The sequence below is a fragment of the Pogona vitticeps genome, chromosome 4, assembly GCF_051106095.1.
Source record: "Pogona vitticeps strain Pit_001003342236 chromosome 4, PviZW2.1, whole genome shotgun sequence".
Taxonomy (NCBI): domain Eukaryota; kingdom Metazoa; phylum Chordata; class Lepidosauria; order Squamata; family Agamidae; genus Pogona; species Pogona vitticeps.
In genome coordinates, this window is record NC_135786.1 from 161,890,562 (window position 1) to 161,907,841 (window position 17,280).

General features: G+C 42.3%; 1 protein-coding gene across 1 annotated transcript in view; it reads right to left on the reverse strand.

The window, feature by feature from the left end:
• Window positions 1–240: 240 nt before the first annotated feature.
• The window catches only part of NEDD9 (neural precursor cell expressed, developmentally down-regulated 9), a 66,002-nt gene continuing 48,962 nt past the window's right edge, over window positions 241–17,280 (reverse strand). The window contains exons 3-7 of the mRNA XM_020797125.3: window positions 9,737–9,838; window positions 6,248–6,349; window positions 3,635–4,864; window positions 2,234–2,323; window positions 241–1,304 (exon numbers count right to left, since the gene is read on the reverse strand). Coding sequence (XP_020652784.3) covers window positions 795–1,304; window positions 2,234–2,323; window positions 3,635–4,864; window positions 6,248–6,349; window positions 9,737–9,838 — 2,034 coding nt within the window. The 3' untranslated portion in view covers window positions 241–794. The remainder of the gene's footprint in view (window positions 1,305–2,233; window positions 2,324–3,634; window positions 4,865–6,247; window positions 6,350–9,736; window positions 9,839–17,280) is intronic.

Sequence of the window (17,280 nt, forward strand, 5' to 3'; positions counted from 1 at the left end):
TTGGATTCAGCATAGTTTCAGCTACACTAGTGTCAACTCAGCTGGGCTTTGTCTGTCTTGGCCTGTTAGGATTGCATTGCACCACTAGCTCGTAGTTTCTTGTGATAAATCCCAGCCATGTTACTCAGCATGTCTAGAATATATGATAAAAGGCTGCTGTTCTGTGCATCCCTGCTTCTGAAGTGATGTCTGTGGAAATAAATGTGTTCTGCTTCCAAATAAATGTGCAGGATTTCACCATTAAGGAGGGTACAATTTATTTAGTAGCAACCTATGGCAAGTAGGATTTGTTTTGGGAAGGCAATTGGGACTAAGACAATAATATTTTCTTTTGGAATTGCCGCAGCCTTTACAACGTTATCTGTATGACATAATTATGCTAAAATAAAATACAATATATATTACAGCCCTTGAAAGGTAAAAGTAGTATCTTGTTAATGAATATCCTGAAAAATCCAGGCCACATATACACTAAAAAAAAAAAAACCTGTTGGATGATTTTGTTAAGGTGCTTACTTAATGGACTTTATAAAATGCTGCAATATATACATATAGGCAGAGTATCATTTTATATTTATATATGTAATACTTAAATGGGTGAAGAAAGAGATCACTGAAACCCTTTAATCGTTTCTAATCCATAAAATGAATTTAAAATATTCAATATAAAACATCTAGGAGGGAAAAATAAATGACCAAGTTTAGGCTTTTTTTTTTCAAAGTAATATAGAAAACATTTCCAGTTCTTTTCTTTAAGCATTATTCTTGCTTGGCTTGGGTCCATTTTTTACATCTCAATAAGACGCCATTTGTACCAGAGAGTGTTTAAACAACTGTGCGTAATGGGAAAGTTCTGTCACCCGATCCACCATGTCCTGTAAGGAGGCTGTGCTGGGATAATTCAAAGCAGCCATCTTGGTTGACATGACAATGTTTTTCAGCAGTTCACAAAGGTGGTTGCTGGAGTTCATGATGCTGTTGCGTATTTCCTGAGTTGCCAACTGACGAGTCAGGGTGTCCCCAATAAATACCAGTTTATGTGCACTCAAGATGACAAATTTGCTATGAGCAACAAAGATCCTTGGGGGCTGAGCAGCACTAATGCAGTTGAAGAAAGCATCAATGGCATTCAAGAGGGAAATGAAGTTAGCCTCACACTGGTCTGAATAAAACAAAAGCAGTTGTCTTTCTTGAGATGACACCAGGCTGCTCACAGGATGAAGGTTCTGAGGCGGCTTCCATTTTGAGATATCATTTTCCACTGGCTTTGTGATTTCTTGTTCCAGCCACTGGAACTGATTCAGCTGAAAGGCAAGTAGCAGAATCAATGCCATGTTTGACTAACTGTGTGTGACTCAGAATCACCTCAATTAAAAGCAAACTTCAGTGGTTGAGTACAGACAGGATTGGGGCCCAAAATGGGATCACAGAGAAACATTGGAGGTTAACCGGTATATTTGTATGGATCCCTTTTTCATGTTTAAAATGTTGTGCATTGCGCATTTTAGGTTCTAAGCCTGCCTGTAAGAAATACGTTTGTTATCTGTATACGGGTATTCTAATTCGTTAAAAAACAACTACACTGTTTTTCAAAAGAATCTCAAAATGGACAGCCTCCTGTTTACAGAAACCAGATGAAAAGGAGGATGGGGTTCTTGTAACTAAAAGTCGCTTAGAAGAGGAAATTTTACTAGGTACAGCTTTTAATGCAAGCTACATCTGTTAAAAATTTCTCTTCCAGATGTTACAACTACAGTAACCCTGTCCCTCTTTTCATCTCATTACTTTAAATCAGTGCAATAGGCCAGGGATGAGTGGGCATGCTTGGTGGCTTCTATCAAGCACTGAATGCTGAGTGTCATTTGTAAAACAGAATAGAAAAACAAGAGTTTAACTGGTTCACATGAGTCTCTGCCACCTTATGATATTCTGGACCTGGTCACTGATGGCTGATCAAATTCCTGAACAGGAACATTTCCTGTTGTGGATAAGGATATATGGAACATTATGTCATAAGCCCTGGTCATTCTAACTGCAATTTGTAGGCCTCTTAACAATCCAATACTCCACCCCTAAAATTAGTCACGGTAATAGTGATGTGATATGCGAATGATAGCTAACTCCTAGTTCTTCAAAAAGATGGTCCCATTAATTCTCCTTGGAATGCCACTTTTGGATTTTTCACCTCCTGTGTTCTCCTGCCATCTTTGGTGTTGCTTTGAGAAACATTTACCTGATGGTGCTCCAGTTGCATCTTGTTCTGCTTGATTATATTTTCTTTCTCTAGTAGCTCCTTCTGTTGCTTTTCAAACTCCTCTTTTCCCTGTTTGGGCAGCATTGCAAGAAGCAAGAAAGTCACGTTACTCAAAAATGTCTCATGAGGTAACAGGCCACTAATCAACTTGGCTACTTATTACACAGCAGGTATTTCATTATGTTCCCACTCTTGGTTTTATTAGCAGTAAGGAGAAACTATGAGTACACTAGGGGCTCAAGACTGAAAATGGTGCAAATAAATGGAAGTGAAGAGAATGAGATCTTTTTGTCACCAATAAACAAAGCAGGAACTTGAGTGGGGGGCGGAGGTCTGCTCTGCTATCATATGGCTGAAGGGTTCTCTGTGGGTTTTTTTTTAATCTCACTGAACAGAATAGCAGGAGAGGGAAGACAGCCTGTTCCTGCTGGGTCATATGCTGGAGAACTGCAATCCAGGTGACAGGCGACGGTGTGGGATTTCCACTTATCTCCTGAAAAGGCCATGCGCAGACAGCCAGTCTGGTATACTGGGCAGAGTAATGAACTTGGGACAGTCCAGTTCTAGTTCAGGGAGAGTTTAAGCCTGCTACTTGCTGTAAGTCTGATCTAGTTCACAGAATTATTGTTGTGATAACAACGCGAGAGAAAAGAGAGCCATAAATGTCCCCTTCAGTTCACTGAGCAAAGCATAGGACATAACTATACAGTAATCAATAATAGTTTTTTTTTTAAAAAAATCTAGGTCGGGAAGGATTAGAAGGGGGCAAGGATATATATATTGGATGTGTTCTATCCCTCCCATTTTCATACTGATGGTCCTTGCCCCCTTCTAATCCTTCCCAACCTAGATTTTTTTTAAAAAAAACCTATTTTATATATACAGGTGTGAATGGTACAGTCAGACCTTGCAAAGGCATAATAAATGAAGCCAGGACCACCCCGAGAAATGATTTGGAAGCAGACTCAGACCTGAGATGACAGAAGGTTAGCACCACACAGCATGGGAATAATTCAGGACGTTTACTTATACAAGCGGTGGCAGTAATGGCTGCCAGACTGGATGGGTTTAAAGGGCAACAAGACAGATTAATGGAAGATGGATCAATTAATGGCTGCTGCATCCACAGTCTGGGAAGCTTCTTTAGTTGGACTGCAACCTCAGGACCCCATAGCCATTGATGCTGGGAAGATTCTGGGAATTGTAGTCCAACTGAACCACCTTTCCAAGCTCTCCTGACGTCTTTTTCAGACAAATGGAATGGAATGCCTGTCACTTGATGACCAACAGCAGACGAGAACGTCAAGCCCTGCTTCTAAGCCTCCCAGTGACATCTGGTTGGCCACAGTTGGGAACAGGCTGGTCCCGGGCAAAACTCACCTGCAGGTGCACATAATCATAATCATCCATCCAGCTCTTTTCTGAGCCATTGCTGCTGTTGTACTGGTAGTGCTGGTCCTTAGAAAGAAGCAAAGAGGCCCCATGGTCCAGGCTTTTGTCTCCAGTGTGTGTCATCAGAGCCTGTGGATTGTCGTACACATAATCCACTGCAGACCCCACGCTCTCTGGTGCAGTCTTTACACAGGAACTGCTAGGTCCTTGTTTGAAAAGCACCTCGGCATTGATGCTGATGCTAGTGGTTAGTTGCTTTGCATCATCTGGGATTGTCCTTGCCACCATCACAAATCGGTCCAAGTCATCGCATTTGTTCTGGGGCTTGTTGACAGCCAGAATATTCAAGGACCAGCTGCACTGACTGAGGTCGTGGCTAGTCTGGGTTAAGATCTGGTGAGAGTCTTCTAGCCTCTGCAGCTCCCTCCTCATCTTATTATAGAGGGCGAGCTCAGGGAGGAAGGAAGCATTGGCTGTTGCCCCTTTAGCGAAATGAAGATAGTCGGCCAGCGACTGCTCTACCTTGTCAATGGCAGCGTGGATCTTATTGATATGCTTCTCCATGTAATCATAAGAGCGCCAGTCAGGTGTAACAAAGGCCATCACACTGGAGACGGTGGTCTCCACTGTGTTCTGGTGCCAGTAAAGTCTCTCTATGGCTGTGTCAGGATCCAGCGCTAATCTTTTGTCCTGAGAAGGAGTGGATGAAAAAGAAGATTCCTTAGATGTTGTGGAAGAGGTGGACATGTTGCTCCTTGTGCTGCCTGTACTGGAAAAAGACAACCTGTTCATCCCATCCGTCACATCCTGCAGTCTTTTTGCATCTTGGGTGACTTGTGGGGGCACGTCATATACACCTTCTTTTCCTTCAGGATTTAGACTTTCACCAAACCCCAAGTGCTGTCCAGGGAACAGGACTCCTCGAGGGGTGTCGTAGACATCCATCTGGGGAGCAATCTGATGATGCCCCACAAGTGGGGTTTGATGGCTCACTGGGACGTCGTACAGGCTTTGCTGGGGTGGTGTCAGATCTGAAGAGGCAGAGGGGTTACAAACACATTTATGTCCAGGTTCTTTTGCAGATGCTTTGGCCACGGGTGGAGGGACATCATAGACCCCTTCTGGTCTCGCCTCATGCTTCATGCAAGCAGCCGAGTCTGGCAAGCGTTCTCGGGAATCAGCATCATCTCTGCATGCTGAAGGCGGAATGGCGTAGATCTGGAATATACAATGCAAAGCCATGAGCCATAGAAAACCCTCCTCACAAAACGAGATCAGGGTGGGCTGTAGCTCAAACCCAATTGCCTAGTGAAGACATAAAGACAGAAGAGGATTGCTGGAGCAGTTTAGAGACCCATCTAGGTCACTACACTATTAACTCCATGACCAGCCTGTTGTCCATGGGGAGCCCACAAGCTGTAAATAAGTGCAAAGAACCCTCTTGTTTGTGCCTCCCAAGAATGACATACAGAGGGAGACTCTCTCAAGAGCTAGGAATTATTTGAATTGAATCTTTTTTTAAAAAAAAATCCCCAGCTAAGTTTGGTCAACATGTGGGCTCAACTGCAGGAAATACACATTTTAAGTTTTTGTATATATCCACGCCGCCCCCCCCCACACACACACACCAGAAGAAGGGAGTGGTAACTTCTGAGTATTCTCTATGGGAGAAAAAAAAATGAAAAATACTGCCAAAAGTCAGAATTGATTTGATGGCACATGTTTATTATCGTATATCCATGAAAACCCTTGCACCACCAGGAAAATGTTTCAGAATGGCTTAGTTACCCATGAAGCCTCCAAAACCAGGAAAAGTAAAATATTCAGTGTCAACGTTCTACTGTCAACAGACCATAGAGACACTAACATGGCAACTGTGTTCTATGTCACAATAGTGTGGTTTGTTTAAACCTGTCCAGTTGCAATTCATGAGCCCATCTCTGCTAACAAATCACGGTGTGTTGATGAGCCACAAATCACAATCAGAGTCCTTAGTTTTTTATTATCATAATTTATTTATAAACTGTGAGTTATAATGACTTCTGAATCTGCAACCATGGCTTATCTCTCCCTTGTTTTTCCAGCTGCCCACCTTGGAATAGAGACAAAAAAATGGGGGGGGGGGGGGAGAAGGCAAGCTAGGGGTTATTTGTCTGTTGTGCAATTTGTGCCTTGAACAACAAATCACAGTACAAATCAGAGTTTATTGTAACACAGTCAGTGACTGTAACGTTCTTCTGAGTTTTGCTCCTGAAGTTTGAGTCTCAAGAGCAACCATAGCACGATAAGAGTGTGAACTCCAGTAAACTTGTCTTAGGTGAAGCTGACAGGTACTATCAACCAACTGCATGTGTGTCATTTTTTAACTCTAATTACAAGAATACATCTTACATAAAACTAGTAATTATGCTCCAAAGTTTATCACTTAAAAAAAAAAGACCAGCTATAAGCTTGAGGGGAATGTTTAAAGAAGTAGACTTCAAAGCATGGTCTTTCTCCTATCTTCTTTTTTCAATGCAAAGTGTATTATTTGTTTAAACATGCCTTCAATCCAGCATGAAATTACATGCTTACTTTAAAGAGGAATGGCAATATGCTTACCCCTTTTCCAGGAGGAACATCATAAACCCCTTGAGATTTCACATCACCCATTTGAGCTGCTTGTGCAGGACCTTTGAAGGATGCAGGGGGAACATCGTAGATCTAAACATTAGACACAACAGAGGCATTGTAATCACCACCATTTATTTAGCCCATCCTGGCTAAGGCTTCCTGGACTACCTATGAGCCCCCCCCCACCTGCCATTACCCTTTGCTTAGCAACTGGCATTTCTGCTACAAACAGGATGAGGTTTGGGGTTTTGCTTTCTCCTATTTAGTGTTTTAAGCACACACACAGATGTAACACAGAAAAGATAGTTGCTAAGCAGGAAGTGCAGGGCCAGATCTTCTTTAATTCCTAGAAAATGATTCTATATTCTTGAGCAACAAGCCTCATGTGGATATAAAAGAGGAATAGGGAACTGTTCCTCCTCCAGATGTTTCCAACTGCAAGAAACTTTAGTAAGTATTATGGGACTTGAAGCCTGAAGCACCTGGATGGGCAAAGGTTCCCCACTCCTGATAAGCAGTTCTGGGTGTGCAGTTCAGAAATTGATTGAAACAATTACTGTTTGGGAGCACAGCTCTAAGAATCTTCCAGCCAGCATAACCCTGCTGATGGAGGGTTTCTCAGAGGTGTCGTCTAAATCAGTATCTCTCATCCCTCTGGCCCATTTGTATTATCAGCCGAATCAAGCAGCAACACTATTTTTAGGGTGTACAACTACAAATGTGGGGGTGTATCAGTTTGGATGACAAACACAAAAATGTCCAATACTGCAAATATTGGAGAAAATGAGCCAAGAACTCTGTTGTCTGGAATGCTGATTTATGTGTACAATTTGGGTGGTGGGTGGGGGTGGGCATGAGGGTAGAAGCCATGTACACTCTTCATCTTCACGTTATAGTGGTATAATCCAAGAAAGACATGAAAAGTCTCCTGGATTGTGCCTGATTGTATAAACTGGTACTGCTGCATTGTCCCATCTAGCCCAGTATGGTCTCCTCTTGCCCAACATCAGTTCTCAAAGAGCCTAAACAAAAATCTTTCAAGAGTTATTTAACCAGAAATTTCAAGATCTGTCAAATCTTGCTCCTTTGAAGGAAAAAGAGTAAACACATACAAGGCCGGTCCTTAAGGGTATTATTTAAGATTCTTAATCACACACAATCAATGTGATTAAAAGAATGAAATCAAAGACGTGCCACATATTTGAATGTATCCACTCTATTTGTACATATATTTATAGTTACATATTTATTTACATTAAAAATATACTTCCAGTCCAGACTGGGGTCCACCCCAATTTACTGTTGAAAATTCCCTGCCCTCCCAGTCAGCTGTTTCCCCCGCCCCCAAGTGCTGCCCATTGCAAAATAGCAACCTTTAGCAGGACCAGTTTATGGGCTTTTTTTTTTTTTTTTAAAAAAGCAGGAATAGTATTTCATGTTACGTAGTCCTCACTGAGCCAGAAAAAGAAAATCAGGAGTACGGTGTAGTGGTTCAGGAATATACTAGAGTCCTTTTGGTGATCTGGGTTCTAGTCATCACTGAAGCCCACCCTGACCTACCTCACAAGGTTGCTGTGAAGATAAGGTCATTGCTGGAAAAATAGGGGGGGCACCCTTAAGTTCTATGGCAGAAAACTTGGGGGACTATAAATATATCTCACTCTCTTCAGTAACTTCTGCTAAGAATCCATTTAGGTTATCTGAAATTGCCCTATTCCATTTCAATGGTTCTTTCATAGTTTTAATGTCAAACAGTCCAACTGCCTCTTTGACTATTTTTTTTTTTGCTTCTAATGTGGTTAACAAAAATATCTCAGAAGGAAATAAGTAAAAGTTCCATTTGCTTACTAATGGATTACTTAGATCTTCTGTATCCTTTGTACTTTCAAGTGAAAATTTCCCCCTCCTCTTTTTTTTCTTCTCTCAGTGCAGTTGTAACGCTGATCTCTTGGACGCCCTCAGAACAGTTCTAGGAGAAATGGAGTCGGGATGCAAAGCCTTGGAAATCCTCTGAGGGCCAGTTCACACATTAAACAGCAGTAAACGTCTCAGTGGGGATCAGGGCTGCAGCCAATGAGGGCTCCCCTGTGAGGAGACTTCTACAAGTGTGTGTGCATCCACGGACAAAAACAAATGTGTCACATTCTTTCACATTTTACACCCAAGCATATCAAAAAGTCTCTATACCTATTTTTCATTCTCCAAAATAAGAACTGAAACTATGCTGGGACAAGTGCCATACGAAGAGGCTGCCTGTTAACAGTAATATAATATGTTAATTACTCTGGCTGAATGTGATCAGGAGAATAAAAATATACCCTTGTGCACTTAAAAGTGTGGAATTTATCTGTTGACTGGCTCTATACTACATCAGCTGCAAAAATGAGTAAGACCATGTTTTGGCTTTTTGGTGGAATTTTTTGGACTACAGCTCCCAGAATCCCCTAGCCAACTCAGCTATTATGACCACCGGCTATGGTGGCTTGGAAATTCTGGGAGCTCTAGTACATCTGGGCAGACTCATATCCTTCTTAACATAAAATCTGTTAAGATTTTAAGCACATTTACTGTCTTTCTGATCCAACCCACTCCCTTCCCTTGTCACAAGGATAAAATTAGAGTAGGATATATTGTACCCCATCCGTGCACATGGCCTGGGAGAGTTCACAAAAGAAACCTAAACAAAGGCACCCTTGACACAAGGGTCTTGATCTGAAGGCTCTGGTGGTGGTGATTTATCACAGAGCAATGGCCTCCCACCACTTCTCCTCCCCTCTGAAGTATGAATGCAGCAGCTGATGGTAATTGATGCCTAATCCCTAACAATTTTCATGAGGTGTGAATTAACTCTCCCGCCCCAATGTAGCCCTCACTCTGTTCCACTCCTGTCAGCAGATATGTGCTCCATTTCCAGTCCCCAGGAAAGTTTGCTCTTTTTCGTTTTCCCTGCTATCTGTCTGCTTTGCTGGGGAGGGGCAAAATGGAGATGGGTTGTTATCCAAGCAGGGGAAGTGCCTTACTCCAAAGGCTTCCTGGTCTACTTATGAGCCACCTCGGGTCCAAAGCTGCCAACCACTAACTGAGGTCAGCTATTTGTACTGTCAAAAGGCAACTGTTCACCTACAAGATGGGTGGAGGGAATATTTCACCTAAGAAATCATTTCTTTCAAAGCTAGGAGGATGGGGCTCCACAAAAAAGAAAGTTTATGGCCTTGAGGTCTTCCATGCGATCAGATGAAAAGAAGTGTATCTTACAAAATGCATACAGGTTGTCTGTCTTTCAGCTTCTCCATATGTAGTATATTTGTAAAACTCTCGGACCATCTAGGAGGTGGCAAAAGCCATCTTGGCCAAGAGGAACAACATGTTTTGGATTTGGAAGGAAGGAACACGATCTACTTTTAGGAAACAGATAAAATGTCAAGACCTTGGCTGCAGATTAGTTTCACTACCGCTGACAGTTTTATTTATACCTACCCCTTGAAGAGGACGAACTGGTGGGATGTCATACGTATCCTTCTGGTATTTCGTAGGGAACTCATAAACGTAACCTTGTCCTGACCTGACTGGAGTTACAACCTAAGGGTTAAAAGACAAAGACAGGAAAACATAAATACTGAAGCACTTAGCCAGCCTTAGACGGAGCCTGGGGAGGTTCTCTGTGTGAGCATCAATTTCCCCATTGATGGATTTTAACTCTGACAGTTTTGTGGTAAAAATCCCAATCGTAAAGTTTTTAGTAGTAAGAATATAATGACCCACTGTTTTTTGTTTGTTTTTTGCATTAAATTCCTGTTTCTATTACTTACCTCTCAATGTTCAGTTTATATGCACACATGGAAACTCCTTTGCAAATCTAATTGATGCAACATACCTCACACCCTCACAGACCTTCTCTATCCATTTCTGAGACTGGAGAATGGAATTAAACTCAGAACCAGAAGTTAGAAAGGAGGGTTTCTAATGACAGCTTAACTTCATACATTTGATGTTTTTTTTTTTTTAGTTGAGGGCATGGGGGGTCATGTTAATCTGTAGAAACGAAAGCAACAAAGAATCGTCTCAGAGTAGACCCACTGAATGAATGGGCCTTGTTACGACAACACTAGAGATGGGGGTATTCATATTCATATTCAAATACCCCCGCACTGGTGTATAAAATGAGGGTCCAGCCCCCTACGGCTGGGCCATCCACTCATCTTCCGCTGTTGCTGTGGCCTCTGCGCTCCCTTCCTATCACTCTGGAGCTCACGGTCTGCGAGTCACTCCTGGCAGGAGGAAGAGCCTCGCTGCCAGGTCAAAGAGTGGCTCGCAGACCGCAAGCTCCGGAGCGATAGGAAGGGAGCGCAGAGGCCGCAGCAACAGCAGAAGGTAAGTGGATGGTTCAGCCCCAGGGGACTGGACCCTTGTTATGTCCACCTGTGTGGGGGGATTCGTATATGAATCCCCCTGCACAGTTGAATACCCCTACATAAGTCAACACTTATATTAGTATCACTGGTTTAATAGGTCTGTTCTAGTAGGAACTGTCCTATGGATTTAGCCCTAATGAGTTTTATTTAGGATGAGCTTTTTATCTGATAAAATGGGACGCCATGGACAAAAGCATGTGCCAGTTAAAACATGGCAGTCTTTAAGGTGCCACAAGAGTCTGGGTGCGATCACACCAGGAAACACATTGTAATTTGGATAGCTCGTGGAGCCGTCTGGTGTGATCTATTTCCCAGTGATCACATGATCCACAGAAAAAGCGTTCCAGCCTGACTCCAATCTGTCCCTATGCTGGACTTTTTTTTGGTCCGGTTGTTGGGCTTCTACTTTTAGGGCCCAAACTGAAGTGATTCCCCAGCAAATGGAAAGGTCATTTTAAGGGAAGTCACTCCCGTTAAAGAGGCCCTTGTAGCATATATCTTTGCAGTTGTCTGACTGCACCCTTTGTTGATTTCACACATTTCATGTTTTAGATTTTGCACCTAAAATGCAAAGGGTAAAGATGTGGAAAGCAAGGTGAGACAAGACAAATATGTGCTTAGAAATGTTGCCATATAAGGACACTCATCAAGAACCATGATTGGTTTTGGCTTTCTATGAAAATGACATTAATGGAAATCTAACAGTGGTGTTTCTGGTGAGTGAATTCCATTCTGCCCTGCTCTGGGGTTAATCACAGCCAACAGGCTTACACTGAGCTGAGGAGACAAGGTGGACTCAGAGGCAGAACAAGTTAGAATTTTTTAGGATTACTGGATACTAGGAGGAAACCTAAATCATTGATTCTAAACCTGAACCTCTAGGCCAAACTAAATTAGGTACGAGCCATAGAATCAGCAATTGTATAAACGGCTTTTTAAATAGCAACTAATTGGTGTGGTGGACCTGATCTAGATCAGGACCCTGCAAGGGGTGGGTGAGTAGAGGAGTTACAACATTCCCCCTCCCATTGGCTATGGTACCAATACACAGTCCTTTTCCACATCTGTTCCCCTCCCCAAGTAAATAGCAGCCATGGGCCCTTAATTGGATCAGGACCACAGTGAAGTGGTGGTGCACAGTTAAAGTTTCCCTGTCTCTCCTCATTCCAAGGTCTCAATCCAGACTGGGCTCACCCTGAGGGCGATTCACTTTAAAATATCAATTCAAATAATAGTTGACTGTTTGAATGGGGTCACATCTCAGTTTGGCCTTCAGGTCATCCTGTAGCAATACTACTTCTGTGTAATGTGCATTCGTATTGTGAAGGAGGGAGAAAACCTCTCTTAGTTGTGATATTTTGTAATGAACTGCCACCGGTCTGGATTAAGAAAAAAGTTTTATACTGTATCTGGAATTAACATCTGCATGGCAAAGTATTAATTCAATTACTCTTTTTTTAAAAAAAAAATAACATCTATAAACAGAGCTTATGGAGGAAATTGACAGAATCAAGGTAAAGAATCCACAGATGCCAAAGAATTGGCCACTAAGAAAAATGTGTGGCTCAGTTTAATAGAAAAAAAAAATTAGGACAGAAATTAGGAGAGAAGGTTCCAACAAGAAAACGAAGGTTCAGCACATGCTATCCTTCCAGGGAAAGCTACATAAAACTGATTCACAAGCAGTGCTGCCTTAGCATACATACAGTGGGCAAATGAGCACCCATTTTTCCTAAACACAGTAAAATGTAACAGGGTAACTTTGCTGGTTCTGAGAGCCTCAATTCCTTCCTCCTGGGACAACTGTAGGTGGCACAGTCCTGCCAGTGCCACAGAACTCCAAAAGGCAAAGGAAGGACTCAGCAAAAACCCCTATGCACTGCTTTTTAAAATACCACTGGGAAATTTAGGGAACAAAAGAGGCTTTTATAGGGGGAACCATAATTCCTAGAGTACAGTCCTCCTTGCCTTTGTTTTAAAATGTGTATGTGTGTACAGTATAGAGCCTCTTTGGACTAAAAAATGTGTGTGTGTGTGTGTGTGTGTGTGTGTGTGTGTGTGTGTGTGTGTGTGTCTATATGTGAGCCAAAGGCCGTATGTTGCTCACCTCCACCTAACACCAAAACTTCTGTTGTTGTGATGCTCACACACGTGTAGATTTTACCACTATGATGACACTCAGCCAACATGACTGTTGGCTGGGGTGACTGAAGACAAGGCCCAACACACTTTTAAGGCCACCTGTTTGGATAAAACAGCCCTCTAGCCAAAACCAGAGTAAAATATATATACAGCTTGCAAAGTGAAAAATCCAGCATGTCAGACTAGCCCAATCAGTGTAGTTGAACAGTGCCAAAGTTGGAAGGGCCTTTACAGACGTGTATACTCAAAACATGCATGGATTATTCCATATGCTCTGAGAGTATACCTGGCAATAGAACAGGTTTAAGAAAAAAGAATTTGAGGCAGAAGAGGCTAGTGTGCCCTAAAATGGTGTGAGGTGGTGCTCACCTTCCTAATTCCCTGACCTGTCCATAGTGAACGGTCTGGAAATGGCTCCCAAGGGTTGCAGGAAGACTTCCAGCCATCTGTTGCTCCAAGATGGTGGTAATGTCAGGGATGGACCCTGGAACATTTGTATACAAAGCATGTGCTAATCTCTGGTTGCATGAGCCCACGCCTGTCATCAAACTTCTAAATAAGAAACAGCAAGGCAGACTGCCCCTTTCAGGAGCAGAGCTTGTACTACTTTTCAAGATCCCTTGGAATCCCCCAGCTAGCATATAGAAGAAAACAAACTTCTCCAAGCTTAGCTCAGGTACTATCTTGTGCCTTTGTATATTCCACCTTTGTATATGCAAACTGCCCTAGCAAAGGTGACCTTCTACACACACAGAAGGCACTAAATTAAATGTAACAATTTTTCCAGCCTCCTTTCCCCTCCCTCCTGAACACACAAATGGCTTTGGAAAACATTGTTTTTCCAAAGACTGACAAATGTGCAACAAATCTATTTCAGATCTCTCAATGGCAAGTTTATTATTAGCCTGACCTACTAATTCTGAATACTAAGCATACTGCTTGTTGCAGAAAGAAAGAAAGAAAGAAAGAAAGAAAGAAAGAAAGAAAGAAAGAAAGAAAGAAAGAAAGAAAGAAAGAAAGAAAGAAAAAGAAAGAAAGAAAGAAAGAAAGAAAGAAAGAAAGAAAGAAAGAAAGAAAGAAAGAAAGAAAGAAAGAAAGAAAGAAAAAGAAAGAAAGAAAGAAAGAAAGAAAGAAAGAAAGAAAGAGGTCACATTCCACTACTAATCCCCAGAGACTCTTCAGTTACTGTAATTCTGTTTTACACAAATAACAAGTCCTTATGGCATTACAAACAATCCTTTAGGAGAACAGATATCAAAAATTAGAAGCAAAAGTCTCTTCCTCAGGCTACCTTAAATTTTAATCCTTACTTTAAACATAAAAATGTTGGTGTCAAGCTGCATATACAAAGTATGTGGAAAAACGCATAATCATGGCAATGCTGAAATGTTTCTTGTCTGGAACTAGGCCAAAGGTACCAGCAATCATATACATACTGTGCACATCTATTTGGAGATTTTCGCCTTCGCACTAGTTATTTTTATATAGGGAAGGATGAATCTGGCAGTTGTTCTTTCTCAACACTCATTTGAAATAAATTCTTTCCACCAAATCTGTGGACTCATATGTCAATTCTGGAACATTCTCATAAAAAAACCAAAGTGAATGAAATTCTCATTATCTGTTGCAGCGAAATTCAAGTGGCGCAGCTATCCTCAAAAAGGACTGTGTTGAACTTGCTTGTTGTGTAGATGTTAAAAGATGAAGAATCTATTAGAGAAAAGGGGCAGCAAACCTCATTCAGTACCACAAACTACAGGTCAGATCACACATTACAGCAAAGGTCTGTTGCCTGCTCTTGCAGCATGATCCCTCCAGATAGGCAAGCCTCTCAAGACTACGTGCCTGAGACATCAGATACACAAAGAGAGTCTTGCAATTTCATAACTGACCAATTAAAAAACAGTATCAATGGCTAATTTTCCAAATGCAAGCTTCTGTTCATTTAAAAAAAAGACTTTCCCTCTTAAGGATGCATTGCTTTTAGATACACAACCCAGGGGGTGTCTCATCCAGTGAAGGTCTTGGTTGTGCACTCAAATCCCCCCTGCTTCCCCTCACAATTTTTTTTTAAAAATCTCAAGTCCTTTGCAAGGGAGTTACAAAGGAACTTCTGATATTCTGGCTAGTTCTTATAAACAAATCAGATCAAACTATGTTCTTATCCATCACTGTTTCTGTACTGTAATCCAGTAGGTGTATATAGACTACACTTCTGGTTACATAGATGGCACTTTCCCCTCTTTCCCAGGTCAAAGCTTAGAAGAGTTCCTTCTTAGACTCCAAATCAAAGAATCCTCCTACCCATCATAGTCATTGGCCATATTGCCTGGGAGGATTTGGAGAGCCCCCCAAAACCATTCCGTACCCCAAATCTCTGGCTAGGTGAAATGCTTGTGTAACCTGACTGCCATTTCACAGCCATTTCTGATGGCCAGCCATTCCTGTGCGCTTTTTCCTCTGAAGACAGCTCTGGCTGCTCAAAGTCAGCCGCATGAATGCCTTGTGCTTAAAGTCTGCCCATAGTACGCACAGCTGTAATCATGGGTGCACTCAGACAAGGCTTTTAATCAAGCCATTACCTTGTCTTATAGGGTAATGACACTCGCAAATAGGCATTTCCAAAAGTATGCTGTCCATGGGCAGCCCTACATAAACTCCCATTTCCCCTATTGCTGGTCATGCTTCCTCAAAGCATACTAGGTCCAGCCCACATGGAGAGCCTTACTCTCTTCCTGTCCATTAACACTGCATCCACATCATTCTTGCACAGGGCATATGTCCAATGGTGTCAGGTTTACCTACCACTGGTACAAAGGAGGACTAGCTCAAATGAAATCTGAGTTATCAGAAGCAGGAGAAACAAAGCTTCTTGTCTGCTAGTTCTCAGAAAAGCCACATCCCCCTCTCTTACAAGTCACAATGAGCACAGAGAACGGTGGCTGCATCTGTGGCTCTCGTGAGCAAGCAGTGAGTTTGCTCTCTTCTGTATAATCTTCCACGGGACGTCATGGAAACCTACGACGATAGCGGAGAGGAAGGCAAATCTGCTGAGCCAGCATTAGTTCTCTGACTTGGGAAAGGGGTTGAGGTGTCTTACACTGACCCTAGAATCCTAGGCTTAAAAAAAAAGAGTGGGAGGGGGGGAAGAGAAATATATCTTGGATGTTCAGTGCAAATGAGCCACCTGGATGTTTTGGATTTCAGCTCTCAGAACTCCTAACTGGCAAAGTGGTCAGGAGCTGTGGGAGCTATATAGTCCAAAACATCTATAGGGCCAAAAGCTCACGGTTTGAATGAGAGCAGTGGATATACTGTATGGCTTATGTGGCTTCCCACAGGCAGCATCTTAAAGTGCACAGATATTAACGTTAAGATTATAGTTGGATTTAGGATTAGGGTTAGTTAAAAAAAAAAAAAAAACTACAGGTGAAGCTGTAGGTTTCCATGACATCCCACAGAAGATTATACAGAAGAGAGCAAACTCACTGCTTGCTCACGAGAGCCACAGATGCAGCCACAGTTCTCTGTGCTCATTGTTGTGCAGCTAAACTAGCTCTTTACACCCGAGAACTCAGCTTTCCTTTGTAGAGAATTCATCTGTCTGCTTGATAACACTTGGGAGTCCCGGGTTCAGGGCACTGCGACAAATCTAACAGGGCAACCAAATGAAATTTGACAGGAACTGTTTTCTAAATCCATAGCTTCTTCCAGCACAAAGCTCATAGGGACTGGTACAAATGACTTCTCTTCAGGGGACAAAGCTCCTTCCTAATCCTGGAGTTTTTTGGGTTTTTTTAGAAATCAACTTGTCTTCCCACCATATTGTACTACATCATATTTTAGAAATCATTTATTTAAATTATCCCATATCACTCTAAATGAGGTTACAAAAGAGAGAGACATTTTGCTCTGAGGCTCTCAGCAAGGCAAAGGTAAAGGTAAAGGTTCCCCTTGATAATTTTTTTTTGTCCAGTCGTGTTCAACTCTAGGGGGACGGTGCTCATCCCCGTTTCCAAGCCATAGAGCCAGGGTTTTTTGTCCAAAGACAATCTTTCCGTGGTCACATGGCCAGTGCGACTTAGACACGGAACGCTGTTACCTTCCCACCAAGGTGGTCCCTATTGTTCTACTCGCATTTGCATGCTTTTGAACCGCTAGGTTGGCGGGACAAGTGACGGGAGCTCACTCCATCGTGTGGATTCGATCTTACAGCTGAAGATCTACAGATCTTACAGCACACAGGCTTCTGCGGTTTAACCCGCAGTGCCACCACGTCCCCAAGGCAAGTGACATTTAAATTCAAAATCCATCAGGACAAAACCTGTGTATCTAGAGAAATCTTACAGTGCCCATCCTCTCCCCGTTGCTGAAAACTGTTTCTTAGGAAGAACAAGCATCTGACATAACTTGTTTTATGTCCCATATACACAATTTCTTCTATGTGTTGGGTGGGAGAGTCATGCA